Source organism: Macrotis lagotis, chromosome X (genome assembly GCF_037893015.1).
Source record: "Macrotis lagotis isolate mMagLag1 chromosome X, bilby.v1.9.chrom.fasta, whole genome shotgun sequence".
NCBI classification, from domain to species: Eukaryota; Metazoa; Chordata; class Mammalia; order Peramelemorphia; family Peramelidae; genus Macrotis; species Macrotis lagotis.
This window is the reverse complement of record NC_133666.1, coordinates 166,564,222-166,591,893: the sequence shown is the minus strand read 5'-3', so window position 1 is coordinate 166,591,893 and position 27,672 is coordinate 166,564,222. Positions and strand designations below refer to the sequence as shown.

At 34.5% G+C, this 27,672-nt stretch overlaps 1 protein-coding gene across 1 annotated transcript in view; it reads left to right on the top strand.

Moving 5' to 3' along the window:
• The window catches only part of LVRN (laeverin), a 53,142-nt gene extending 26,080 nt beyond the window's left edge, over positions 1-27,062 (top strand). The window contains exons 9-21 of the mRNA XM_074203902.1: positions 158-223; positions 314-379; positions 919-1,091; positions 1,307-1,383; positions 1,715-1,854; positions 6,574-6,629; positions 9,273-9,426; positions 10,605-10,693; positions 12,776-12,886; positions 13,736-13,903; positions 14,130-14,267; positions 21,448-21,523; positions 26,192-27,062. Coding sequence (XP_074060003.1) covers positions 158-223; positions 314-379; positions 919-1,091; positions 1,307-1,383; positions 1,715-1,854; positions 6,574-6,629; positions 9,273-9,426; positions 10,605-10,693; positions 12,776-12,886; positions 13,736-13,903; positions 14,130-14,267; positions 21,448-21,523; positions 26,192-26,338 — 1,461 coding nt within the window. The 3' untranslated portion in view covers positions 26,339-27,062. The remainder of the gene's footprint in view (positions 1-157; positions 224-313; positions 380-918; positions 1,092-1,306; positions 1,384-1,714; positions 1,855-6,573; positions 6,630-9,272; positions 9,427-10,604; positions 10,694-12,775; positions 12,887-13,735; positions 13,904-14,129; positions 14,268-21,447; positions 21,524-26,191) is intronic.
• The last annotated feature ends 610 nt before the right edge of the window (positions 27,063-27,672 follow it).

Sequence of the window (27,672 nt, the reverse complement as noted above, 5' to 3'; positions counted from 1 at the left end):
TCATTTTTTTTAGATTGTGCAATGGGAAAGAAAATAGAATTCATTTGTAGTTAGTTTGCGCAGAGTCCTCAGGTATTAGATTAGATTTACAAAATGACTAATGTTGGTCCAAATCTAATTTTATTCAGTTAATGTCCCTGGTTTTCTTATGCTTTAGGGAAGTTGTATAATCCGGATGACCTCAAATTTTCTCGGTGAGAATCTGTTCTTTAGAGGACTCCATGTAAGTCTGAAAAAACTTAAGTTTCCTGAAGAATGGATTTTTTTTATATCTACTATCATTCATTTAATCATAATTTCCATTTTTTCACAGTCTTATTTGAAAACATTTGCATTCTCAAATGCTGAGCAAGATGATCTATGGAATCATTTTCAAATGGTACATTTCTTTCTTTTTTTTTCATTTATATTCTTTTTAATAAGTCCAGTGATTTACATTTGCTGCATTCTATGAATGAATAAAAAAAACTCCATTCTCTAGGCTTTTACTATGTGCAATGACCTGTGTATTGGGTGGGAGCATAATTGAAAAATAAGGCAGCCCCTATTCTTTTGGAGCTCACATTCTAATATATGAATGGTTTCAGTTCCAAGTCAGATAAAAAATTCTTATGGTTCTTAGAGTAATAGTTTGGTATAGTATAGTTCTCTAAGTTCCCAAAGCTGTTTGTGGAGTTTTATTTATACCAAAAGATTATAAGAGAGTGATATATCAGCATGTATATGGGGAAAGACTGCTCAGCATTGACCATTCAAGAAAAACAGGATCTGAATCTAATTCTAGGGTTTGGCACAGAACTTAATCCATTGATGTGTGGTGAATGTTGGATAGTATAGAAAATGAAGTTCTTGAAGTGGGTGCTTTGCCAAAGGTTGTTATTATAACATATATACACGATTTTGTGTTTTTAAAAATAGGTTCTTGACAACCAAAGTGAAGTTCTCTTGCCAACAACAATAAAAAGCATTATGGACAAATGGACACACCAGCCTGGATTTCCAATTATAACATTAGATGTAACTACTGGCAGAGTCATCCAGGAACCATTTTTCCTTGCTGAAGATAAAAACACGAAGACTTCCTATCACAAGTACATTTATTTAACCTTCTTTGTTTTTAACTTTCTTTGGTATTGAGTTCTGCTCAGAAGGGTAGGAACCTCATGATGGCAAAGGGAAGCCAAGGAAAGCTCAAATTTGGAGGTCTTTATTCTTTCTTCTCTTTTAACATTCAATTTTATAATTATTTTTAATATATTTTATTTAAAATGAAAATTAACCAAATATTCATTTTTACTCCTATAAGTAACACATGGACTGTCCCCATTTATTGGATGAAAAGTGGAATTGTACAACCATTAGTCTGGTTAGATAATAGTAGCAGTAAGTATTTACTTTTCACACTATATATTTTTAAAAAACCATTCACATATGTAAATGTAGAAAATAAAACTTTGAAGTTGCTTTTGCAAAGTATCTCATTTAAAATTAATATAGAATATAAATATGCAATGGAACTATAACTATAATTGAAAAGTATGTTGCATGCAAAAAATAATTCTATAGCAATTTTTAATCAAATAAAAATAAAGATCTACTGTTTTTGCTTTGGTATATCTCTGATTTAGAACTGGCAATGTATAAATGTAAGTTTGTACAGTAAATACTGATGAGAATCTATGTTTAAAAATATTTTAAAAATCTACTTTTGCAGAAGTATTTCCTGAAATGCAGCTATCAGATTCAGAACATGACTGGGCAATTTTAAATGTGAATGCAACTGGATATTATATGGTTAATTATGATCACTTGGGTTGGAAGAAAATAAGTTTAATACTCGAAAAAGACCCAAAGGTAAGAAATTATCTTTGACTTTCTGAATATTTTGATTAATTACTTAGTCAATGTGTTCTGTTCTTTTATCTGTTGGATGCTAATTAGGTAGAGTTCTTACCCTGGCATGTGAACCTTGAAAAATAAATTCTGATAACTATATTTCATTAATTAATTTCCTTTGAAAGCCTATATATTTGATATTTGCAATTTAAAACATTATTCTAAGAAGATGTCTTTCCACCAGACTGCCAGTGGGGTCAACGACATCCTCCTATATAGGAATAAACCTATAGGAGATATTGCTAATAGATGAGAATTTGCTTTAATTTCCTGACAGTTGATTTTTCTCTTAACATTGTGAAATGGCTTTTACATTTTTTTCCTTCAAAATTTATTGACCTGTTAGATGGTTTTAGATGGGATTTCAGTGGTTTGGAATGAGGCAGCTAGATAGTACCTGGAAGAACAATATTCAAATTGTTTCAGATACTAGCCAGTCACTTAATCTTTGTCTTCCTCAGTTTCCTTAACTGTAAAATGGGGATAATTTTAACTCTACTTCCCAGGGTGGAATAACATAAGAGAATGTTTGTAGATTTATAAAGTTCGTAACACTACCAAATTTTATAAATTTATAATAATAAATGCAAAATTTACAGCAGCTCTATTGTCCTCCTAGATATACTTCCTAGAGGATGTATCTGATATCTAGCCCTACTCCTTTTCATTGATGGACAAACCAGAAGCAGCTTTTCAGATTCCACCTTCTGATAGTGGAAGGTATAAGGATCACAATTCCAGGCTGTCTTTAGGGGTTTCTTATCTAGTCAGACTCCTCATTCATACATACATAATCAGAAAACTTAGAGAAATATAAAAACGTGTATTTTAACTTAATTCTGCTTTATTCTTTCTTAAAGCCAAACTCTGGAAGTTAACATTTGTTCCTTAGTAGGACAAATTCTGTAGGTTAACACATATTTAACCTAATTATAATTTTTAAGATCAAAACTCAAAATGACCCCAATTTTCCTCACTAGGTACTATTCTTTGCATTTAGACAGGATAAGTACTAAGACACTATTGACAAAAGAGCTTTATTACACCAGTTCTTCAAAACTAAGATAATAGAATTTCTTGATGGGGAGGACCAACATGACATCATTTGAATAGCTGTAGAATCTGGACTTACATATAACCTCTAGCATGACCTCACTACTTCCTATTTTGTGATAGTTCAAGATACCATAGAACAGACCCAGACAGAATTGTTTTATTTCTATATAAAAATAATGAAGAGATTTTTTTTTCTCCACCAGCCCCATTTCCTGAGATTCATTCCAGTCCCAACCCTCACAATTAATTACTTCACACATCGATCAAGTACTTCAAGGTTTAGAGAATGCTTTCCCCATTACTAAAAAACCTTAAGAGGGAGATAGTATGCACATCATTTTATGAATGGTAGAATAGTTCAAGCTTGAGCCCAAGTTTCTTGGTTCTAAATCTAGTCTTCTTTTCACTTAATTCTGCTACCTAAAAATATTCCAAGAGAAGCATCTGGGAAAACAAAGCAAACTTCTTAAGAATTGCAGTAATCTAGGTCTTTACTGCCAGGACTTTTTGCTCATTAGATTTCTTATTGACCAACTTCCTCTCCAGTGCCAGTGAGAACACTGATACTAATGTGACCAATCACATGTATGGGAGGGGGAAGACAGAGCCCTGCCTAATACCTTCCTCCCAAGTTAGACTGGGGCTGCTGTTTTGGGTGCCTCACTCCTAGGCATTGGTTTAAGGAAAAGATTGGGGGTAGGGGACTCGTGAAAGTGCTCTGCTCCCCCCATCCACCCAAAGATTTCATTTCTAATTAGTGACATTCAGAAAATGATCAATTCAAGGCTTGTTTTCTTTAACATTACAAATGAAATAATGATGTGCAAAAAAATTTCTTTTCAAAATCAAAAATAAAATTTTACAATTTTTTATCAAAAAAAAGAAAGAATTGAAGTAATCCCAAGTAGAATGGGATGACTAAGTATAGCATATGTTATGACAAACATTCTTTCTGGGGATATGGGTTGGACTAGGTAACCACTGAGGTCCCTTCTATCTCTATAATTGTGATTCTGTGAGATTTACTTCAGTGCAAAATATATTCTAAATAAGCTGGTCTTTATTATATGACAATAGTCTTAGATACCAATGAGAATGGGCTGTTTGTGAAAGTGCTATATTTTAAAAGCTGAATGACGAATAATCTTAATTTTTATTTCCTCATCAAATTTTATCTTCTTTTGAATGTCTTTTATTTATTCATCACATTAATTGCTGAACACATCCTTCTCCTTTTGCTAAACATCTATTTCTTTGAATTAAAGATTAAAAAAAAATTTAAGAAATGTAATCAATGGGTGGCTAGGTGGTACAGTGGATAGAACATTGGCCCTGGAGTCAGGAGTACCTGAGTTCAAATCCGGCCTCAGACACTTAATAATTACCTAGCAATGTGGCCTTGGGCAAGATGCTTAATCCCATTTGCCTTGCAAACCCCCCCCCAAAAGAAATGTAATCAATATATTAATATCTTCTGACAGTATACATAATATTCCACACCCATAGTTCTCCATATTTTCAATGAAGGGGGATAGGTAGATTTTCTCAACTCCTCCTACAGGTCAAACTTAGACATTATAGTCACATAACATTTGGTTTCTTTTTCATGTTTTTTTCTTTTCATTCCATTCCATTTTAGTAGATATATATATATTAAGATTTTTCAAGGCAACGGGGTTAAGTGGCTTGCCCAAGGCCACACAGCTAGGTAATTATTAAGTGTCTGAGGTTGGATTTGAACCCAGGTACTCCTGACTCCAAGGCCAGTGCTCTATCCACTGTGCCACCTAGCCCCTAGTAGTCATATATTTTTTCTGTTTTTTTCTAACTTTTCTCTGCTTTGGTTCTTATGCATTCCCATGCTTCTTTAGAATATTTTTATATTTGTTGTTTCTTAAGGCATAGTAATATTCCATTGCATTTATAGGACATGATTTAGTTGGCCATCCCCTACTTGATGGGAACCTGCTTTATTTCTACTTCTTTCATACAACGAAGAAATGTTGCTATTAATGATTTGGTATACATACAACTTTTCTTCTGGCTTAAAAGGGATAGACATTCTTTTTTTTTTAGTTGTTTTTTTTTTGCAAGGCAATGGGGTTAAGTGGCTTGCCCAAGGCCACACAGCTAGGTAATTATTAAGTGTCTGAGGCTGGATTTGAACTCAGCGACTCCTGACTCCAGGGCCGGTGCTCTTATCCACTGAGCCACCTAGCTGCCCAGGGATAGACATTCTAATCACTTTCTTTGGCTTAATTGAAAATCTCTATTTTTACTGAAGTTAAAGAGGAAAGTTTATAAAATCTCATTAGTTTTGAAAGCATTCAGAAAACTTGTCAAACACTTATTAATTTATAAAAGCATTCCTCTTCATAAAAAAACTGTTCATTACAGTATTGACTTCTTTCTAGCTTCAATAGTGAATATATTCATTATTTTTTTTAAAAACAATTGGTTGAACAAATAAATAAAAGGTAGAGAGAAAATGCTTAAGGGGTTTCCAGAATTCTTATGAATTTTGGATGTAGGGGATGGCATAGTAACTAGAGAACTGGACCTGAAGTCAGGAACACATGAGTTCAAATCCAGCCTCAGACACTTACTGGGCAAATCACTCAATCCAAGTTTCTTCATATGTAAAATGAGCTGGAAAAGGAAATGGTAAACCACTTCAATATCTTTGTCAAGAATATCCTAAATGGGTTCATGAAGAGTTTGACTCAACAAAAACAACAAAATTGAATGTAAGAAATGTATGAAATGTTATCACTCCTAGTTTATCTAAATTACAGTGGATTATCCAACCAAAAAAAAAACCAAACTTGACTGAGTCAGTTCTCTCCTTTCAAGTCAATTCAACACATCAAATATTTACCTGAGTGCTCACAATTTAACCTAGCATTGTCCTGGTGTTTAGGAAGAAACATAGACAAGGAAAACAAGAATTCTGCACTCCTGGGGATAGCAGTCATATATAAGATAAAACAAAGAAAAATGTGATTAAATTATTCCAGGTAATTAAAGAAGTACTTCACTCCAACCAGTGACAAAGAAGCATCAATTAACATGGGCACCTGACCATCTAGAACAGGACTGGGGAACATGCAGTAGGCAGTAGGTTGGTTAGCATTAGTGAAATTATTTGGTCTGGTGCTGCAACAGCAACCACAGATGGTATTCTATATTCAATAAATCTAGGAGCTTTTGGGTGGTGAATTAATTAAATATTTGTCCAAATATAGCAGGCCAAATTTTATGTTGATAATTTTGTTTGGACTCTAGTGTGATAGAAATAGAACTGGATGGAGAATCAAGAATCCTCACCTGCCATTAGCCAAGAGCATGACCTTGGGCCAGCAATTGAGAACCCAGGGTTCTGGTTTCTTTCCCAATTTTAGACATCCTTGAGGAGAGCCATGTGCTATTAAATTTGATCTAACAGATTTCTCCTGTTCCTCTGAGTTTTAAGGCCAGTTTTCTCTATGATGCCATACTATGATGTAACAACTTACTAAAAACAAACATAATAAGTACTTATCAAGCATTGAGATTTTAAAATGATTAATTTTCTTTCTGAACAAGATTTATTCTGACTTGGTAATTTCTGTGTTTATATAGGTTATTCCTGTCACTGACAGGCTAAAGCTGTTTGAGGATGCCTTTTCATTAGCTCAGTGAGTATACTTATTAATTTTTCCTAATGACTTTATTTTAGGGGACCTGGTTTTTTTAATTATTTACCACTCTCATAACCTATATTCATAACTTATATTAAAATATATATCCTATTTCAATGTAGATGACTTTTTTGGTTGAATTGGGATTTTGTTGTATGAAAAACTGCTTGAAATAAGGGGGAAATCACATGTGATTAAGAAAAATATTGTTAATGAAATTATTGTCATAATGGCATTTATTTATGGACTTTGACCTTTCCCAAAATTTCACAGTATGATACTGTGATTTTATTTGGAAATAGATACTACTGAGTATTTTAAATGACAAAATAATGCATGTTTGAATATTGCAAGCATCTGTGAGATCATCTGGATGTATGATCCCTCATCAGTATGGATTGGAACTCTTCTATCTCTTAGTAGACAGTCTTTATTGATACAATAAATCTTCATTTTGGGTAAACTTTTTGTCATTGAGCTTCTCCTAACACATCTCGATTGATCCATGGAAAACAATCTACACAGAGAATACAGAGGTACACAGAGAATAATTTGTGCTTGCTGGTATATTCTGTGATGTTCTGTGTTATTAGTTTGGGATCACCTTGGGGCATTAAGCATCAAAGGAGGACTTGAGATGAAGAAAATAATACCCATTCAAAATTAAGAGCATTTATAGTAAAAAAAATCTAAGATGTAAGAAAGATTTTCCCCCCACACCTGCTTTTGTTTTCTGTCATATTACTTAAATAAGTGATCCACACTCATTGCTTCCCTTTAATATTACTTTTAACTCCTTAATTCTTGAAATTCCTTTCATACTTCCCTTCTAGAATGATTGTAGTTGAATTAGAATGATGCTACTAATCAATAAATAATCACTAAAAAATCTCTGCCTCAAGGAAGCTGAACAACAAACAACAACAATAATAATAGCTAGTACCCAGATTGTCAGTATTCCTTCATAAATGCACCATCTAAAAACAGATGCAGTGTCCCAGATATGTCTCTTCCAATTAGAATGTAAGCTTCTGGAGAGGAAGCAATATCTTTGCTTTAGGATTATTATTACTAGTACAGTGCCCTACCCATAGCATTTAATTCCTCTTCATTTATTCATATTTTCTAACTGGGCAGAATATCAGAGAAACTCCTCCCTTCCTCTGGAAGTCATTAATGCTGCCTGAGATCACGTTGATTTTTTTGACTGAGTCAAGTTGAGCTTATATTTCACTAAAACCCATAGAACATTTTTTTTACATGAACTTTTTACCTTTCCTATCCTTGGGTGCTTGTTTTTTAACCTAAATGTAGGACTTCATATTTTTATCACTATTGAACTTACTCTTGTTAGTTTCAGTCTGATATTACCTTCTGCTAAGATTTCTTAGAATTGAAATCATGTAATTCAATGCATATTAGAGGCAGATAAGATGGCTCAATGGATAGAGAACTGACGCTGGATTCATGACTGTAGTTCAAATCAGTCTTAAACATTGTGAGATCCTGGGCAAGTCATTTATCCTCTCTATGCTTCAGTTCTCTCAATTGCAAAATGGGAATAATAGCATATACTTCCCAGTGTTGTTGTAAGGACCAAATGAGAGAATATTTGCAAATTTAAAGTCCTGTATCCATGATAGATATTATTATTATTGTTGTGATGATGATGATGATGATGATGATGATGATGATGATGATGATGATGATTCCTAACTGAACTATTAAAATATGGAATGGACCATTTGGAGTCCAGATGACTCTAACAAGGATGTTTTAGAGGGTCTTCCTGTTCAAATATTGGATTGAACCAGATGACAATTCTGAAGTCAACCTGTAAGATTCTGTGATTCTATCAAAAGAGAATAAACCTAGTTAAATTCAGAGAGATTTATTTCCAGAATTTTCCCAACTGACTGACTGATGAATTCTTTGTCATAGCAATTTATGCAAATTCTGCTAAAGTGTAAAGGAGTTGTTATTTGTGTGGTGAAGGGAGTACTCACTTATGTAGAGGTTAAAGTTTAAAGCACCTATTTCACAGATTGTTCAGGGATTTAAAAGAAATCCTGTATATGAATGTATTTTAAAAGTTTAGAAGTTTGGGGGCGGCTAGGTGGTGTAATGGATAAAGCACCAGCCTTGGAGTCAGGAGTATCTGGGTTCAAATCCGGTCTCAGAAACTTAATAATTACCTAGCTGTGTGGCCTTGGGCAAGCCACTTAACACCACTTGACTTCCAAAAATCTAAAAAAAAAAAGTTTAGAAGTTTATGTGATTGTCATAAATGATTATTAAGGAAAATATGATTAGTTCAGGAATAAGTAGATTCCTATTGATTAAAGTAATATTGTACTGGGAATTTATATATTTCTATGAATCTGACTTCCTAGGTTAAAAAATTGAAATATAAAACCTTCCAGCAATACTTACTGAGATATATTTTATCCATAATTTTTCCCTTTAAACTCTGGCTTTTAAATTATTTAGACATGATAACAATAGTTAGCATTTATATAATAATCTAAGACTTGTAAAGTGCTTTACATATTTTATCTCATTTGATAGAAGTACTAATAAAATGTGGAAGGAAAATATTTAACTCATTTAACAAGGATTTTTTTTCTTCCCCTAAAATAGGCACGGTTATATTGAACTTGAGACTGCCCTTGATTTAACCAAATATCTTGCCAAAGAAGAAGAAGTCATAGTGTGGAATAAAGTTTTGATGAACCTACTACCTCCTGATCTTTTTTTCAATATGAATAACCATAATGTATATGCATTATTTAAGGTAACATTTCTTTGATACACATTAACAAATTTTTTCCTCTACTTCTGCTGGCATCTTGTGGCAGTTCATTCTCTAGTTTACTTCTTGTGGTTCATTTTCTCAGTTTCCTAAAAGGTTCTACTAGGGCTAAATAGTCAAAAACAAATAAATAAATACATATTTTAAAAAGAAAGAAAGGAAAAAATATTTGATAGAGGACCAATTTTATTGGAAAATATGAGAGGGCTATTGAAAAGGTAGCATTTCTGGCAACTTGGAGTCCTGACATATTTGTCTTAGACTAGAGCCATAAATATTGGGTATCATTTCCCTTAGAGCTAGATGTAGAGTAATACTAAGGATAGCCAACTGTTTTGTAAACCCAAATTCAACAATTTTCTAGTATATTTTTAACAACAAAAAAATCACAGTTAGCTATTTCATTAAGTGTTTCTAACTTTTTGTTTTCTTGGAGTCCACTTACTTGCTTTCAAGTGTTAGGCACATAGATCAAAGTGTCTAGACTGAACAAAGACCTATAAGCTCAACAGTTATAAAACAATTTCCTCTCTCTTGTCTCAAGGTAACTTTTAGATGGTCTAATAAGTATAAGCTTCTTACTTGATTTTATCTATAATTAATAAGGAAGAACTTCCAGTTAGTGGAAAATTCAACAGTGATGGAGAAGTCAATGCCAGACAGGGAGTTAGTAAATATTTCTGTGCCAGGCTCTGTGTTAAGACACAAAGAAAGACAAAAGAGGGTCTCTGCTCTTAAGGAGCTCAGAATCTAAATAGAAAGACAACCTGCAAACAACTATGCATAAAACAGTAATAGACAGGATACATAGGACATAATCATCAAAGGGAAGGAACTAGAATTAAGAGGGATGAGGAAGAGTATGTTATAAAATATGGGAATTTGGATAGAACTTGGCCCTTGTAGAAAAACTTCCCTTTTTTAGAGAATCCTAGATTTATAGCTATTAAAATTAATTTCCTTGGAAGGGAATTTTCATAATGGAATACTTGTTTGGAAGAACATTTGAACCATTTTGATCATTTAATATATTAAGTAGAAATTTCTGAAGAAAAAATCAAATCTTTATCTTTTATCATATCTTTTTGGTTAAAAAAAGAAATTTTAGGTTAATTCAATATTGGTTACTGACAGTAATATGTTTTCTTCTGTCATTTTAGGAATATTTATTGAAGAGGCTTACCCCAATGTGGCATATTTATTCAACTAAAATTCGTGAAAATACCTTACAAGATGACAAAATAGCTATGTGAGTATTACTTGAAGTATAGATGATTGAATGAAATAATAGATTTGAATAAGCATCCTTTATAGTACATATCTTTTTTTGATTTAAAAGAGTATCACATACATATGTAATTAAGAAAGCTTCATTGATATCATCCATCTTTGGAAGGACTCTTTTTTGGGATGGAAACCTGAATATTTATAGTATTAGAGATAAACATATACACATAAAAATGTGTTGTTCTACACATATAAACTCTAAACTATTGAATCACATCCAGGAAGTATATATACTTTATGTTGTTTTCAAGTAGTAGCGATGAATCATGTGGAACAAGACTAGTCTCTTTAGTATGATTTAAAATGTTTGGTAAGTTCAAAGGTGAATAACATCAATAAAAAAGCCTCTTTGTTTATCCTTAAAATTCTGTACTTATAAAAATAACTCTATGAAGTCTTTACACATTGCATTTATACTTCAATATAAATAAGTTTATTTGCTCTCTTAAAAAGGTATTTGGATAGAATAAAGCCAAACATTTTTTTAAAAATTATAGAACTTGAAGACAGCTTGGAAAAACAGTAGGATGGAAGTCACCATGTGTGAAGCTAGATAATGAAGGGGTAGGCTACTGGAGATGTATTCCATCTAATTCTCTCTGTTTGCCCTGTTAAGTCACTCACATTCTTTCTCTGGTTTCCTATGCCCAATATCCTGCATGTGTGAAATTTGTTGCTTTCATTTATGGGTAGAATTAGGGAATGAAATTTGTAGATATAAAAGAATATTTATATCTGTATTAATATCCTTCAAATATAGGTGAGAGATAACCATCTCGATCCAAATATCTATATTCATTTGTATGGATATTTGAGGGATATCATTATTGACATCAATCTAAATATATATATATATATATATATATATATATATATTTCCATTAAAGATTATATCTGTGCATATAATCTCTAAAATATCTCCTTAGACTTTTTCCTTTGTCTCCATAACTCTATCTCAGCTTGTGATACTAGATTAGAGTATGAATTCATGACAAAATAATATAGTGGGTAGACAGGTTCTTGGAAAAAGGCAAGACTTATATGTGAGAGAGTATGTAGGTAAGAGGAGGATTTATAGGAAAAATGCTTAGAAGTAAGTAAAGATTACAGGACTATAGTTTTAGAGCTGAAAGAAATTTTTGAAATCATCTAGCACAACCCCACCATCTTACTTTTGACAAAAATTTAGACCCATAGAGACTGTGACTCATGCAGTGACATACAAGTTTAGAAAGTAATAAATGGCCAACCTGAAATGTGAACTCTGATTCTCTAAATTTAGCACTATTTCTTTCCATTGTTGGTTGAAAATTATATTGTTTAAATGAACTGAAATGGTCTGTTTTCAACACGGATGATTCTTTGCTTCACCTGCCTCTTTCCCCCAAAACCTGGGAAATTAGGTTACATATCCCACATTGGTCATCTATTATCTATTATGGATAGGAGTTAGGAGGGAAGGAAAAGGAAACTGAACTCAATTTATTGTTCATGCTCAGGTAGATAGAAGAGTTCTTTATGTGACTCTGAACATGCATTCCTTTGTGTTGAATAGACTTCAGAAGGGGTGATTCTTGTTAGACCAAGGTGAACTGTAGTTGGAGAATGTAATATTAATGTTTAGTTTTTTGTTTCCTTTCCTGTTCCCATTCTCCTCAACATATCTAATCTTAACTGGGAAGAAAGAATAAAACTCAGTTTAAAGTAAAGTAGGAAGGGACTTAAGTTTTTTAGAATGTTGTCTCAGATACCTGCTATACTTCCTATATAGAATGTTTGGGAAGGGAGAGAGGGGATCAGTAATTGATTTCTAACTTTCCAAAAAAAAAGAGCTAGTCTTAGAGTTTTGTTTTGTTTTGTTTTTGGTGTCCCAGAGTCCCTCAACAAGTACTTGTCCAAATCTTCACCATATGTCTTTTTCATAAATCTGTTTTTTTTCTTGACATTGATTTACTGGCAGTCTTTTTTTTTTTAATAATTCTTAGTTTAAAGGAAAAATGAACTTAGTAATGCAAAATAAACTGTTTTTCTTGGACTTTTTAAGACTATCACTGAGACCTGTATTTGAAACAGCATGTTGGTTAGGACTTGAAGACTGTCTACAGCTGTCAAGGGAAATATTCTCAAAGTGGATGAATCATTCAGAGACCTTTAAGTAAGAGTAATATTATAATTTCTCCTAAAGTTTATGCTATTCTGACACATTCCATTATATTTATTTCTCAATTCTCCTAGCCTGTAATAGTTGTCCTCTTTTTATTTGGCTAACCCTTATTGTCACCTCTCCTTTCTTAAACTCCCCTTAACACTAATGTTAAATGATATGAAAGTTTGGGAAATTTTTTCTTCTGTCATCTAATATTTTCCCTTGCCTTCTACTCAAATTCTTGATGTTAATTTGTATACTAATTTAATTGATTTGATCCCAGTGCCTTTGCAACCTACATTACTATCCACTTGCATCAATGTTTTGGTCTGTGTATAATTTTCCAAATTATAGTGATTCTATGTTATTTTACTTCTTCAGAATTTAACACTGTATAAAAAAAAAAGATTAGCTACACATGCAAAAACTGCTGGTAACATTATAAATAATCAAACTTCATAAGCAAATATATATGTATATATAAATATTATGTGTTATATTTATTTATAAAGGCAATTTTGGAATCTTGTTTCTGGATTATTCTAATAGATTGTTTCTAATTCCTTCTTTTACAATTCATTTGCTATTTCTCCCTTTTTTTCTGTCAATACAGTTCTGACTTAAGAATGTTTCTTAAATGTCAAGTTGGTTTCTTAACCCTATATTTCATTGATGTGTCATTCTTTTACTTTTAAATTTAATGATAATTCTAAACCTTCTTTGGACCCTGTATTTTCTAACTTTATCATATATCATGCCTCTAAATTACTTTTTTTAAAAATCTCACAGTAATGTCAACTTCAAAACAACTAATGAGAGCAAATAATTATGAGATCGATTGTATATTACATTTTACAGAAACTCTAATCTCATTCAACATGAAGTTATGTGTTTCGGTGTTGCCATGGGAAGTGACAGTGAATGGGAATTTTTGTTGAGTGCTTATAAGAGTAACAAATTGAACTTACAGAAGTTTGATCTAATAAGGGCAATGAGCTGCAGCAAAGTTCCATGGATACTTTACAGGTGATTATCATCAGTTTATCTCAAAGGTTCCTAAGGGATAAATTTATTTTAGTTCCTAAAAGGGGGGGGGGGGGATTGAACCCATCGAATCAGTACTGAAGCAAATATGTCTGTTTGGCACTACAGAAAGCAGTGCATTTTGAAATTTAAAAATTTCACAATAAATTCCATTTACTTAAACAAAATACTTAGGATTGTTTTGAATTTTTTTATGCCCATTTGACAGGTTTATGGAATATTCTTTGGATGAAAACTTGTTCATTAATGAGGCATCAAACATCCTTACAAATGTGGCATCCTCTGAAGTGGGCCGGCTTGTAGCAAAGGAATTTTTAATCAACAACTGGCAAGCTGTAAATAAAAGGTAAGTTAGGAATTGGGGTTCTACTTGTTTGGATCATTGGTTTCATGTGAGAAGCTCTACTCTGGTTTAGATTAGTCCCATAAATCCTTTGAAATAATGAAAGAAAAATTTGAGACTCTCTTATCCTGCCACACCACAAATTAACAACTTGAAAAAGGAGGAAAAGCCCTTTTTTGTCTCTGACTAAGCTTCATTATTTATGACATGGACTCAATGTGGTCTACACTGTGCTTTGGGAGCTTTTAGCAGATATTCATCAATGAATTTTTCAGGTCTGGACCATTATGAAGAGAAAAGATGTTCTTTGTTAAGTGTTTATAAAAGCAAATGCATTGCTTTGTAAATTATAAAATATTTTAGGAAAGAGAAATATCTAAATGTGTTATATAGTAAGTATTAAATGTCTCTTAGTGTGCACATTTTTCTTTTCTATTTTTTTGGAGGGCAATGTGGTTAAGTGACTTGTTCAAGGTCACACAGCTAGCAAGTATCAAATATCTGAGACTGGATTTTGAAATCAATCCTCCTGAATCCAGGGTAGATGTTCTATCTACTTGTGCACCTAACTGCTGCTATACACATTTAATAAAAAAGTGGTATTTTAGGATAGATTGCACAGCTGTTCTGTGTGCAATAGAATTAGTGTGACAAAGTAGATGGAAACCTGACCTCAGAGTCAGGAAGACCTGAGTTTAAGTTCTGTCTCTGACACATACCAGTTTTGTGATTCTGAGCAAGTTACTGAACTTTAAGTACTTCAAGCAAACCTCTGTGAATGTGAATTACAGAACTGTGAATCTGCCTTGGCAAATGCACTACACCAATAAAATTACCCACCTGGACCAAAAGAATGTGCAAGGTGTATTAGTAATGCTAAATGATAGGGATTCAGTGAGAGAAATGTCAAAAGACCATATTCTAAAGGAGAAAACAATCAAAGGGGAGGGAGAAGATTAGCAAAATATCAAAGTAAACAAAGACCTTGAGATGGGGGAGCGTAGGATGAAGACTGAGGTTAGAGAACAGGCTGACCTGGCTGGAACATGAAGTTAGTAATGTCATGTATGACCACAAGTGTGGCATGTTGTTGTTGTCCAATTGTGGAAGGCTTTGACTTTAAGGAAAAGGAATTTCTGGTTTATTTGATAAATGAAAGGAAGCCATTAAAAGTTTTTAAGAAGAGGAAGGATGGGATCAGCCAATAATCAGTAAGCATTTAGTTAGCACCTACTATTTGCTAGACTTTGTGATAAGAGCTATTTGAATATTATCTTATTTGATCCTGGCAGTAATCCAGGAGGTAGAAGCTATTATTATCCCCATTTTGAAGTTAAGGACCAGGTAAAGGGACTTGCCTAGGGTCACACAGCTAGGATGTATCTGAGGCCAGATTTAAACTGGGGCCAGATTTAAACTTATATTATCAACTTCACTTGGACCACTTAATTATATAAGTACACTTTTATATAATTGGTTTTCCTTTTAAATTCTATGTATTTTCTTTGATGCATTTGAAAATACCCCTCTCAGAAGGGCTCTAAAGGCTTTGACAGAATACTAAAGGCACTTAAAAAGCTTGAGGATGATGTCTAAGGTTCTAATGATTTAGCCTTTCTGATCTTAACTGGGTTTATCCTTATACAACATTCCCTGCATTGTGGACAGCAATAGAGCTTGTGCTCAGTTGATATGATTTTTGATAACCCCAGGTCACCTTTGGACCAACACAATATATTGGAAAAAGACTTCGGTGGAGAAAAGTACCATGTAGTGTTGTGTAAGAGAGCAAAATGGAATGTCTGTAAGCATCTAAAAGAAGTAGAAATACAATTCATGACCTTGTGAGCTTTGTTGAATTGTTGAATAATTTCTGTAAAGAGTCAGAGCTTATGGGAAATCCTCTAGATTCATCTGAATATAAGACTTGGAGAAGAATCTTTCTGCTTTAGACAGTCAGGTTGTCACAACTTAATTTCTCCACCCACTGCCCATTTCTCAAATGTGGAGTAAATTAGAGTGCTTATTTTAAGAACCTGATGTATTTGGCATTCATCATTCTTTATGGCAGAACCATAGTCATAATCCTCTGGACTTTACCATTCTATCCCCTTGGGGATCCCTCCAGCAATCAGCATTTGAAAAAGAGTTTATCACTTTGATCAGACTTTGTTCTTAATGCTGTAGACTTCCTATCTCAACCATATTGGTTCCCTCCTCTAATTAGGTAGTTCCAACCTCAGTTCCATCTGAGGAAGTGCTGAGGTCTGCCGCACTCACTTTACACCTGATTTTTACATCTTTGCCTCATGGTGTTTTATGAGCTGTCTCCCCCTGTTAGAATGTAAGTTCCCTGAGGATTGGAATTATCTTTTTACTTGCATTTGAATTTTCATAACTTGATATAGTGTCTGTTACATAATAAATTCTTAAAAAAGGTCTTTTCTATATGTCTAGATGTTAGTTTTCATCACCTAACCATAGAGTTTCTCCTCCTCCCAGAACCCTATCCTGTCCTCCCCCTTTTCCCCTCCACCCTGGGTTTTGTGATTCAGTCTTTTGTCAATCCCTGGCCTAAACTTAAGGAAAGCACAATGAGTGATGTATTCTGGGAAGGGCTTTGCAGAGGACAAATATGGATTTTGTCAGTGCTTTACAATACCACAAGGCCAGGAATAGACATAGCTAGCTTTCAAGAGTCAATTATTAAGTATTACTTGGGCCCAGACAGAGTCTTGTTTATTCTTGGAGAAGCCATCATATCATATCATAACAGCTTTTGATTATTTTATAATTCTGACATGTTCAGTAACATTCAGTAAGATCTCATTCTCCCTCAATCAAACTGAAAAAAGCAAGTTCACTTTACTAATGAAAATAGGGTGAGTCATTCACTCTCATCTGGGAGAAAATATTGCCATACAAGGCTTTCAAAAAATTGTTGACAATTTTACCAGTCTGTTCCAACTCTTCTTGTTGAAGTAAAATGGATAATTGAGAAAATAGTTGGAGATTTTTATTAGAACCAAGGACCAGTCAGATTAATTCAAACCCCCAAATTATTCTTTTTCTTTAAAACAAGTTTATTTGTCCTTAATTATGAAGATAATAAAAAGAACAAATGAAGGAGTGGATAGAAGTCTGGCCTTGGAGATGACAAGACCTGGGCTCTAGTCCTGCTGATGATTCACACAGGCAGTCATACAGCTTGTCCTGACCCTGGGCACTTCTCTAAAATTAAAGAAGTTACAAAATTATAAGAGTAGGGGAAGCTACAGTACCACACATCAGTGAAGTAAAAGTTTTGGAAAAACATGTATTTGTATTTTGGAAATAAAAATTTATCCAAGTCTTTTTCCTCAAATCTTTCTTTTATCTGAATGAATTGACAGAGGTTTAGAGTTTTATTCATCTAATTGGCAATTTAAAAAATAATGACTGATGTTGATCCATTTTCTTTTATCACTATGTCTTAAAAACTCAGTTTTTTATATTTCTGAAGTAAAGCAGTTGTACTGAGCTTTAGGGCAGGTAGACCAAATACTTTTAATATCAACATATTAATTTTATTCTAATATCTTTCTTTTTTTTTTAAATGTATCCCAAAGTCCTGAGTTTCTTTTTTTAAGCTATAGTGAAACTTTGGGCAGGTATGTAATCATTTTGTTAACTATAGCAACCTGCTATTGTTTTTTCTTGGATTCTTTTGAAAATTCAAATATGTCAGCTTATATGACCTTTATCATTTCCATGAAACTTAGGTGTTCTCTGTGACTTTATTCTGTTATAGGGAGATAGACATGAACTCAATTAACAAGACAGATATTAAAATTTGGCTTAATCTAGAATCTCTGATATTTGGAGACCTGTATATAGATTGGTTGAACTGAACTGAGCTTACCACCCTTTTGGTTCATAAAATCCTGCTGCTAAAATTTATATGGAAATGCCCACTAATTTATATGGTATTTGTAAAACCTTTTCCTGTAGAGTCCTTTCCTGGACTTTTATGTGGAGTCCCACTTCTGGACTCTCTTATATTCCCCAGGTGAGTGTTGGAGGGGCAGGAGACAATGATTACAAAGGAGACAAGTACTCCATCAAGTGCTCCATGTGCTCCATTTATTTACCAGATTAAAAGTGCTTTCCAGTCCCTAATCCACTCCCACTCCCCTGGTACTTAGTAAGATAAGATTCTGTTGTTCAAAGACACTAGGTGAAGATAATTCACAATGTTCTCATACACAATGGTTTCCAACATTTTCCAACACTAATTAGAGGAATTTATTCTTTTTTTTTGGGTGGATCTCATTCTTTATGATAAGTCCATCACAAAAGTCACTTCCCTATTTTTCCACCATTGCCATTGCTGATCGCAACTCCCTCCTTTCTTATTTCTCCACTACCATGTACTCTATTTTCTCTCCTTTCACTCCAACTCTGCTGTAGGGTCACTGAGTGGTGCAGCAGACAGATCCCTGGTCCTGGGGCCAAGAAGCCCTGAGCCCCCATACCACCCCTTAGGCCCAGAATCCATCTGTCCCTGTGGTCCTGGGCAGGCCCTCCAATCCCAGCCCCTTGCAAGAAGCAAGAAAGAAAATGTGTTATATCTGGCCACTAACCCCCCATGGTCCATCCTCTCCTCCTTTATTCACATCCCCACCCCTTCTCCCTGCTCCCCGCCCCCTCCCACTCCAGATGTCTATACCCCATTGAGTACACATGCTGTTTCCTCTCCCAGCCACCTCCGATGAGAGCAAAGGTTCCCTCATTCCCCCTTGCCTCCCCACCTCCACATCATTGCAATAGCTCATTGTAATAAAAAAAATCCCATGTGAAATATCTTGGACTATTCCCCCCCCTCCTTCCTCCCTCTCCCATCCCATCTCCCTTTTTTTCTATTGACTCCATTTTTACAGCATATTTTATCTTCGAATTCAGCTTTCTCCTGTGCTTCAACTATAAAAGCTCTCTCTACCTGCTCTATTAACTGAGAAGGTTCATATGAATATTATCAGTATCATTTTTCTATACATGCAGTTCAGCCTCATTAAGTCCCTCATATTTCCCCCCTCTCCTCCAATCTCCATGCTTCACCTGAGTCCTGAGTTTGAAGATCAAACCTTCTGTTCAGCTCTGGCCATTCCAACAGGAACATTTGAAATTCCCCTGGTTCATTGAAAGTCCATCTTTTTCCCTGGAAGAGGACATTCAGCCTTGCTGGGTAGTTCATTCTTGGCTGTTCATTCTTGGCTGCATTCTAAGCTCTTTTGCCTTCCAGTATATTGTATTCCAAGCTCTGCGAGCTTCCAATGTAGCTGCTGCTAATTCCTGTGTGATCCTGACTGCAGCTCCATGATATTTGAACTGTGTCCTTCTGGCTGCTTGTAATATTTTCATTTTGACTTGGGAGTTCTGGAACTTGGCTATAATATTCCTAGGGGTTGGTTTTTTGGGATCTCTTTCTCAGGGGTATCGGTGGATTCTCTCCATTTCTATTTTGCCCTCTGCTTCTAGAATATCAGGGCAATTTTCCTGTAGTAATTCTTTGAAAATGATGTCAAGGCTCTTTTCCTGATCATGACTTTCAGGTATTCCAATAATTTTTAAATTATCTTTCCTAAGTCTGTTTTCCATATCAGTTGTTTTTTCAATGAGATATTTCACATTTTCTTCTAATTTTTCATTTTTTTGGTTTTGAAGTATTGATTCCTGATTTCTGGTAAATTCATCAATCTCCCTGAATTCCATTCTTTGTCTGAAGGATTTGTTCTCCTCAGAGAGTTTTCTTATCTCTTTTTCCATCTGGCCAATTTTGCTTTTTAAAGCATTCTTCTCCTCAATAACTTTTTGAACTGTTTTATCCATTTGACCTAAACTGGTTTTTAGCATGCTATTTTCTTCAGCATTTTTTTGGATTTCCTTGACTAGGCTGCTGACTTCATTTTCATGTTTTTCCTGCATCTCTCTCCTTTCTTTTCCCAGTTTTTCTTCCAGCTCCCTCATTTGATTTTCAAAGTCTTTTTTGAGCTCTATCATAGCCTGAGCCCAATTTCTGTTTTTCTTGGAGTCTTTAGATGCACAAGCTTGTGCTTCCTCATCTTCAGACTGAGTATTTTGATCCTTCTTGGGCTCATTTGCAAAATTTCTCAATAGTCTTCCTTTTGTTTCTTTGCTTGCTCATTTTCCCAGCCTGGGCCTGGTTTTAGGGGTGCTTCCTGAGCTTTTGGGACACTCCCACAAGAGTCTCAGTGTGTGAGGCTCTGTCCTCCCTCCTGGTCTGTGAATGACCATAAGCGCCCCGCTCTGCCATGGGGCTGAGGTGGGCGGCCCTGCTGTTCTATGGGGGGGCCTAGACTGCGATCAGGATCTGAATGTGGTCAGAGCCCCAGAGTCCTGTTCCAGGGGCAGAGGACAGAGCTCGGCAGTCTCTCTTCACTCCCCTCCCTCAGCTCAATAGGAATTTATTCTAAAATAATTTTAGTAGTAAACTCCCAGATAAAGTGTACAAAATTAGGACCCAAAGATTCATTCAATGATATGAACATTGGTTGAGTGTAAGTTATCTTTGTCATGATTTGAATGCCTGTATACTTTTTAACTGCTCTGTCAGGTTTCTGGACAAGAGGTACAGGACATTATTTCACCCACTGTATTGAGAGGGAAAGTAAGTGTCCAAAAGTATGAAAATCAAGCATGCCATTCCTGTCCAGGTAGAGAGGAGGTGATGACAAATGAAGAAAGACTTTTTCAGCTATGGCTAATTTGGGGATTTCTTTTGTCAAACTATAGGAATGTGTATGAAGGGCTTTATTTTTATTTTTGAACATTTTTTTTTAGAAAGGGAGGTTTAGTGGGAGAGAAAGATTAATTTTTAAAAATTGTTACTTGTAAAGAAATACAAGTTAAAAAGAGAAAAAGGGAACAAGCATTTCACATGAAAGGGAAGATTAATTTTTAAGTAAATAATGGATTCCCCCCCAATAAAATGATACTTATGATAATTCACAACTTTCGAAAACCCCATGTGAATAGAACTCCATTTATAGGGAAATTGATAAAGGATATACTTCTTAGCAGCTGGAAGATGAATTGAGGGTTTACTTTTATCATGCATATACTAAATATCATTTTCTCTTACACACTTTTCCCTGTTACTGATTGAAATCTCATTGTTTTGTAGGTTTGGAAAAGACATCTTTTTCAAGCTAGCATATATTTTAGCAAGACCCATATACACTGATTCACAGGTCCAAGAAGTAAGTATCTTGGGAAATGGTAATATTGATAATGTTTGTAGAGAAATTAAACATTTAAAAATCAGCCTGAGTGTGTGTGTGTGTGTGTGTGTGTGTCTGTGTCTGTGTCTGTGTCTGTGTCTGTGTCTGTGTCTGTGTCTGTGTGTAATATATCATACATGATATCTCTTCCTAACACTCTTGGGAGGTAGGTGCTATTATTGTCTTTATTCAAAGATGGAAACACTGAGAGAGGTTAAGATTGGCTGAGATTACACTATATGTGATTTGAACTTGTATTCCTGATTCCAAGTCCAGCATTATGCATCTAGGCCTCCCATCTACCGGATAAACATGTGAAAATATGGTGTAAAAAGTAAAGGAAGAAAATAAGCCTTTATTAAGCACCTACTATAGATAGGCACTGTGCTAAGGACTTTACAAATATTTCATTTGATCCTCATTTAAAGGCTATTTGGAAATTTAGAGTTTAATCTTTTCTTAATAGTACATATTAACAATATATATACATATATTAACAATAGATACATATATTATATACAATATTATATATAATTTGATCTTGCCACAATCATGTGCAATATATACTGAAGATGTATTCATCTCCATTTTACAGATAAGGAAACTGAGTCCAGAAGGTGTTACTTGATAATTGTTACAGCTAGTTAAATGTTGGGAGCAAAAATCAAACCCAAACCTCTGTTGATTCTAAATCTAGAATCTTTCTAGAAACTATACTGACTCTCAAAAATATGAATGTTGTAAGGTTCCAAAATGTTTGTGACTTCAATGGCACCTATGATCCCTTCCAGGAAAGTGATTATACTTGTTGTTTGTTCTGCTCTAGATCATAGTAAAACAGGGGCTTTTTATATTCTGAGAGCTTTGGCTATAGTTCCTGCTGGAATATATAAGCATTCCCTAGAAATAGAATAGAGAACAGCTCTTAGATATCATTGACTTGTAGGTGAAGAAATTCTATCAAAGTCTAGGCTGGTATTTGCCTTTCTCTCTGAAGTTGATCTTTCTCTTGTCCTCAACTAATGATACCTCTATGTTAAGTGAACTCCTGAATCAACCTTTTCTTGTCATAAAATAAGTATATTATAAAATATTGTATTATGATGCATTTATAGCCATACATGTGCATATAACTTTATGTTTATATTGAAATATAACATTTTTGTTATTTGATTGTTCAGTCATGTCTATCTCATGGATTTTGTCCATGGAGCTTTCTTGGCAAGGATACTGGAGTGATTTGCCATTTTCTTCTCCAAAATATAACATATAATAATAATAATAATGATAATAATAATAATGATATAATAAGCACAAGCTTGTTTCATAGTTTCTCTTGAGTGATAATCTATTTCATGTGTTTTTCTATCCAGTAATCATCTCTTGTGATATCTGTATTTTTCTTGTTTTTAACTCAGCCCTAGGAGTAGTCAGTCATTTATTTCATCAGCTGGGTGGCACAGTGGAGAATGTGCTAGGCCTGGAATCAGGAAGACTCAAATCCTGTCTCAGACACTTACTAGTTGAATAATCCTGGGCAAGATAGTTTACTCATAATTACATGGGGATAAGTTAGCACCCGATTCACAGGTTTGTTTTAAGGTTCAAATGAGACAACAGATGTAAAGTGCTTTTTGCAAATCTTCAAATCCGATATAAAATATTAGCTCTTATTTTCAAAAAGCAAAAATTTTTTTGACAAGGCAATGGGTTTAAGTGATTTACCCAAAGTCACACAGCTAAGTAAGTATTAAGTATCTGAGACCAGATCTGAATTCAGATCGTCCTGACTCCAGGGTCAATGCTCTATCCATTGCATCACCTAGATGCCCCAAGCAAAAATCTTTTTTAACAAAATTTGAATATAAGGTATATTTGTTACAACAAATCTAAGCTTTAGTTAGGAAAATAACGGTTATACTTAGGGTCCCTTCCTTCCCTGAGCATCAGTTTTTTCCTCAAATAAACATCAGTAGATGAGTTCCCAGGAGCATGAATGGAATGGTAAAATTTGGTTAAAAGCAGGTTTTCCATGTTCTTGAACTTGCTACACCTGGAACTGGAGCTTGCTCACTTGCTTCAGGCATTATAATGCCTACTTTTTTCCCTCAGCACAGGACAGTCAGAGAGCAGAAAGAAGTTCCTTTACTGCTCTGTTTGATTCAAGTTCATTTGACCACTTAGGCAATAATTGACTGGTTCATCAGTCAATGAGTCACCATAGCACTCATGCACTATTTCCATGCCAGTTCATTGTTGTTCATCCTTCCTTCTCAAAAAGGACACCATAAGGATGATGTCTTGAGTTGCTTAAATTGGATTTAAGTGAGGCAGAATTGTCAACTTCACTCTCTTCATCATATTGTCCTTTTTTTGCCCAACCTTGCCTACCATACTCTATCAACTCCTACCCAATCCTATCTACTCATACTCCAGGCTTATTTCATTCTGAAAAAGTAAGTCTTCTAGTAGAAGACCATGTCTTCTTTCAACAAGCACCTTGAAGAAAGAGAACACTCAACAGTTTATAAGAAACACACTTAAAATACAAAGCTTCTTTGCAGGTGATTTTCAGATCTTTTTAGCTAATTGAAGCTTTTTTCTTGACCTTCAGTGTCCCATCTGCCCTAGTAGATATTTTAGACTAGTTGTTCCATAGACATCTTAAACTCAATATGTCTGAACTCAATATCTTTTCCCCCAAAGTCTCTCCTCTTCCCAACTTTACTGATAAGGGTACTATCATCTTCTCAAGTTGTCAGTCTAGGTGTCATCTTCAACTCTACTATCTCTCACTCACTATATCAAATCATTTCCCCTGGCATATCTACCTTTTTAATAATTACTTTTTATCCCCCCCTTCTCTTTTCTGGCATTATCATCACCTGAGGACAGGCCATCATGACCTGATTATTGTGGCAGTATTTATCTCCTTGACTCATTTCTCCCCCCATGAATTCATCCATCACTCAACTGGCAAGGTCATCTTCCTAAAGTGCAGGACTCATCATGTTATCAGCCCTAACCCCCAACTTCCTTCCAACAAACTCCTGTAACTCTTTATTATCTCTGGCATCAAACATAAAATCCTACTTTGATTTAAAGCTGCTTCCTATCTTTTCAGTCTTCTTATGCATTACTCCCTTCTAGGTACTGATGCTAGTGTCTTTAACCTACCTGCTGTCCCTTGCACATGAAACTTCATTCTCTGACTCCACATTTTCAATTGGTGGTCTCTCATGTCTGGGCTTCTCTCCCTCCTCACCCTATCTTCTGGTTTCTTTGGCTTCCTTCAGTTCTCAGCAAAAATTCCACCTTCGGCAAGAAACCATTCCCAATCTCCCATATTGTCCCTTTCCCTCAGAGGTCACCTCCAAATTATCCTGTTCATATTTTGTTCTGTGCATCACTGTGTCAGCATCCATTAGATTCATTAGAATCACTATTAGAAAATGAGCTCCTTGGAGGTAGTTTTAGTCTTATTTTTTGCTTTCTTTTATCTCTAGTGTGCAGAATAATACCTGATGTAACAAATAGACTTTTTTTTTTAAATGGAGTCTGGAAATTTGGTGTTTTTTTCAATATTTTGTTAACTATTTTGATTTAACTGGTCTCCTTTGTAATCCTACATACCTTGTTAATGCATTTTTCTTATAAAGGGTTCACAAGTTTTATCAGACTGCTAAAGTGATCCATAGAACAAAAAAAAATTAAGAAGCCATGGTATAGAATCTCAGACCATGAATCCTATGTAACCTTTTTTTTGCTCTCATGAAAATCTGTGTACCCAAAGCTATGATAATCTGTGCTCATTCACCCTTACCATTTACCTAGCCTGTAGTATGTGGAGCTGCACATTCGACTATCTGAGGTTTCTTTACATATCATGTCTGATCCTCTTTGGGATTTTGTGTGATTTGAATTAATGAGCACCTTCATTGCTAGGCTTTCTTTAGCTTACAATACAAAACATTGTGCTGTCTGATATTTAATGGTAGAGTTGTTCTCTGAGCACATTTAGCTTTGATCTCTTTTTCAAAGCCCTTTCCTTTCTCTAGTTAGGGATTGTCATAAATTTTAGCATATCACTCAGGGCTGTTTTATCATCACATGGCTATCTACAATGACATTTTAGCTCAATACATGCTGAAGCAGCAGAAAAATCCTTGAATTTGGAATGGGAAGATCTATATCAAGTCTCCTGTATGAATACTTACTGATCATGTGATTTTGAGAAAATCAGGTAACCTCTATGAACCTTAGTTTCCTCACCTGGTAAATGGACAATAGCCATCCTGGTAAAGGGACTTTAAGCTATGTAACTGTTTATGGCAATTATTGAGACAGCTAAAGGGGACCATAAATACAGTATTGGACCCTGAGTCAAGAAAACCCAAGTTCAACTTTAGCCTCAGACACTTAGTAGTCGTGTGACCTGGGACAAGCCAGTTAATGTCTGTCTGCCTCAGTTTCCCCAATTATAAAATTGAGATGATAAAAGAATCTCCCTCCCAAGGTTGTTGAGGGATTGAAATAATAAGTAATACTTATAACAGATGCTTAATCAATGATTATTTCCTTCCTTCTAAGCCAAGTAAGAATATTGAGATGATTGATTTATTGATTTATTTCATTTTTGTCTTCTAGTTACAGCAATTTTTCAGTAACATATTAGGAGAGGAAGACATGCCTAGACTTCAGGAGGAACTTCAGCAAAAAATGTGGGAGAATCTAAAATTTAACAACAAGATTGTCCAGATCACTAACTGGCTAAAGAAAAATATGGCTGATTAACCTTTTGTAACCCACAAAGTGGTTTGCTCTCTTTATTATCCTGCAAAGTTTTGTGGTTAAAGTGTAACTACACATTCTATTGCTGTTGAAAGAATCCACATTTCCTGCTTTCTCAACCAAAGAATCCCATTTTGGATTTGGCATCCTCTATGGAATCAACAGAGAAAATAGGAAAAACCACTGTTTCATTCAGTAGTGATTACAGGGAAGATTTTCATTTTCAATAAGCTTGTAGAATTTTTAAATAGATTTTTAAAAAATGAATCAAAGACTTTAAAAGAGTTCATCTTTCCTGCTGCTAACCAAAGAAGTCTGTTTTGGAGTTGGCATCCTCCAGCTCAGGGTACACCAATGACTATTCTTAATGAAGAGAACATCATTTCATTTAGAGGTGATTTCAGGAAAGATTTTCATTTGCAATAAACTTACAGAAAATTTTTAGAAGATTATTTCTAAAATAAATCTAAGACAGTGCTCATGCATTTTTAGTTTCATTAGAATTTGAAAACATTGGATTGGCACTAATGAAAAGTACATTTTTTCTATAGGCAAATAAAAGTCTACAGTCTTATCATGGGTGATCTAGGTGTCTCTGAGGAATAATGCTAAAAGCAATTTCAGGCCAATGTTGTGTAATATTCATTATTAGAAATGTCAGAAGGAAAAGGGAAATAAAACTGGAGAAGAAAGAAAGCATGAAAGCGATTATGGATGTGTGTATAATGTTTTTGTGTGTGTTTGTAATAATAATAATAATAATAATAATAATAATAATAAATACTACAAATAAAAAATAATAATAATGTTTGTCCTTCATTTTCAAAGAAAGACCACAACATTAGGGAGGTGATGCCATGACAAGTACATGAATTGAATTTGAGTGAGGGAGTGCTTTGCTAATCACCAGCCTCATTTTCTCCTCCAGCGTTATCTGGGTAAAGTGGCCAGATTGAATCAGGGCAATTGAAGATGGCCCTGGATATAAGGCAATCAGGGTTAAGTGACTTGCCCAAGGTCACACAGCTAGTAAATGTCTGAGGCTGGATTCAAACTCCCATCCTCTTGACTCCAAGGTCAGTGCTCTATTCACTCTATTCTATTCAGAAACAGATAGATAGATATAGATATTTATAAATACATACAGGAAAATATATAATTTGTATAGAATATGTTATGTATAAAGACATATCTATATAGAGAGATATAATAGGTGCATATTTAATTTAGCTTCTTTAATGGTAGGAATGGAAGTTGTTTGGTTCATCAGTATCCTCCCCACCTTCACTCCTAGTAGAGTGCATGCAGTGAGTGCTCAATCAGTGTTAAAGGACTTA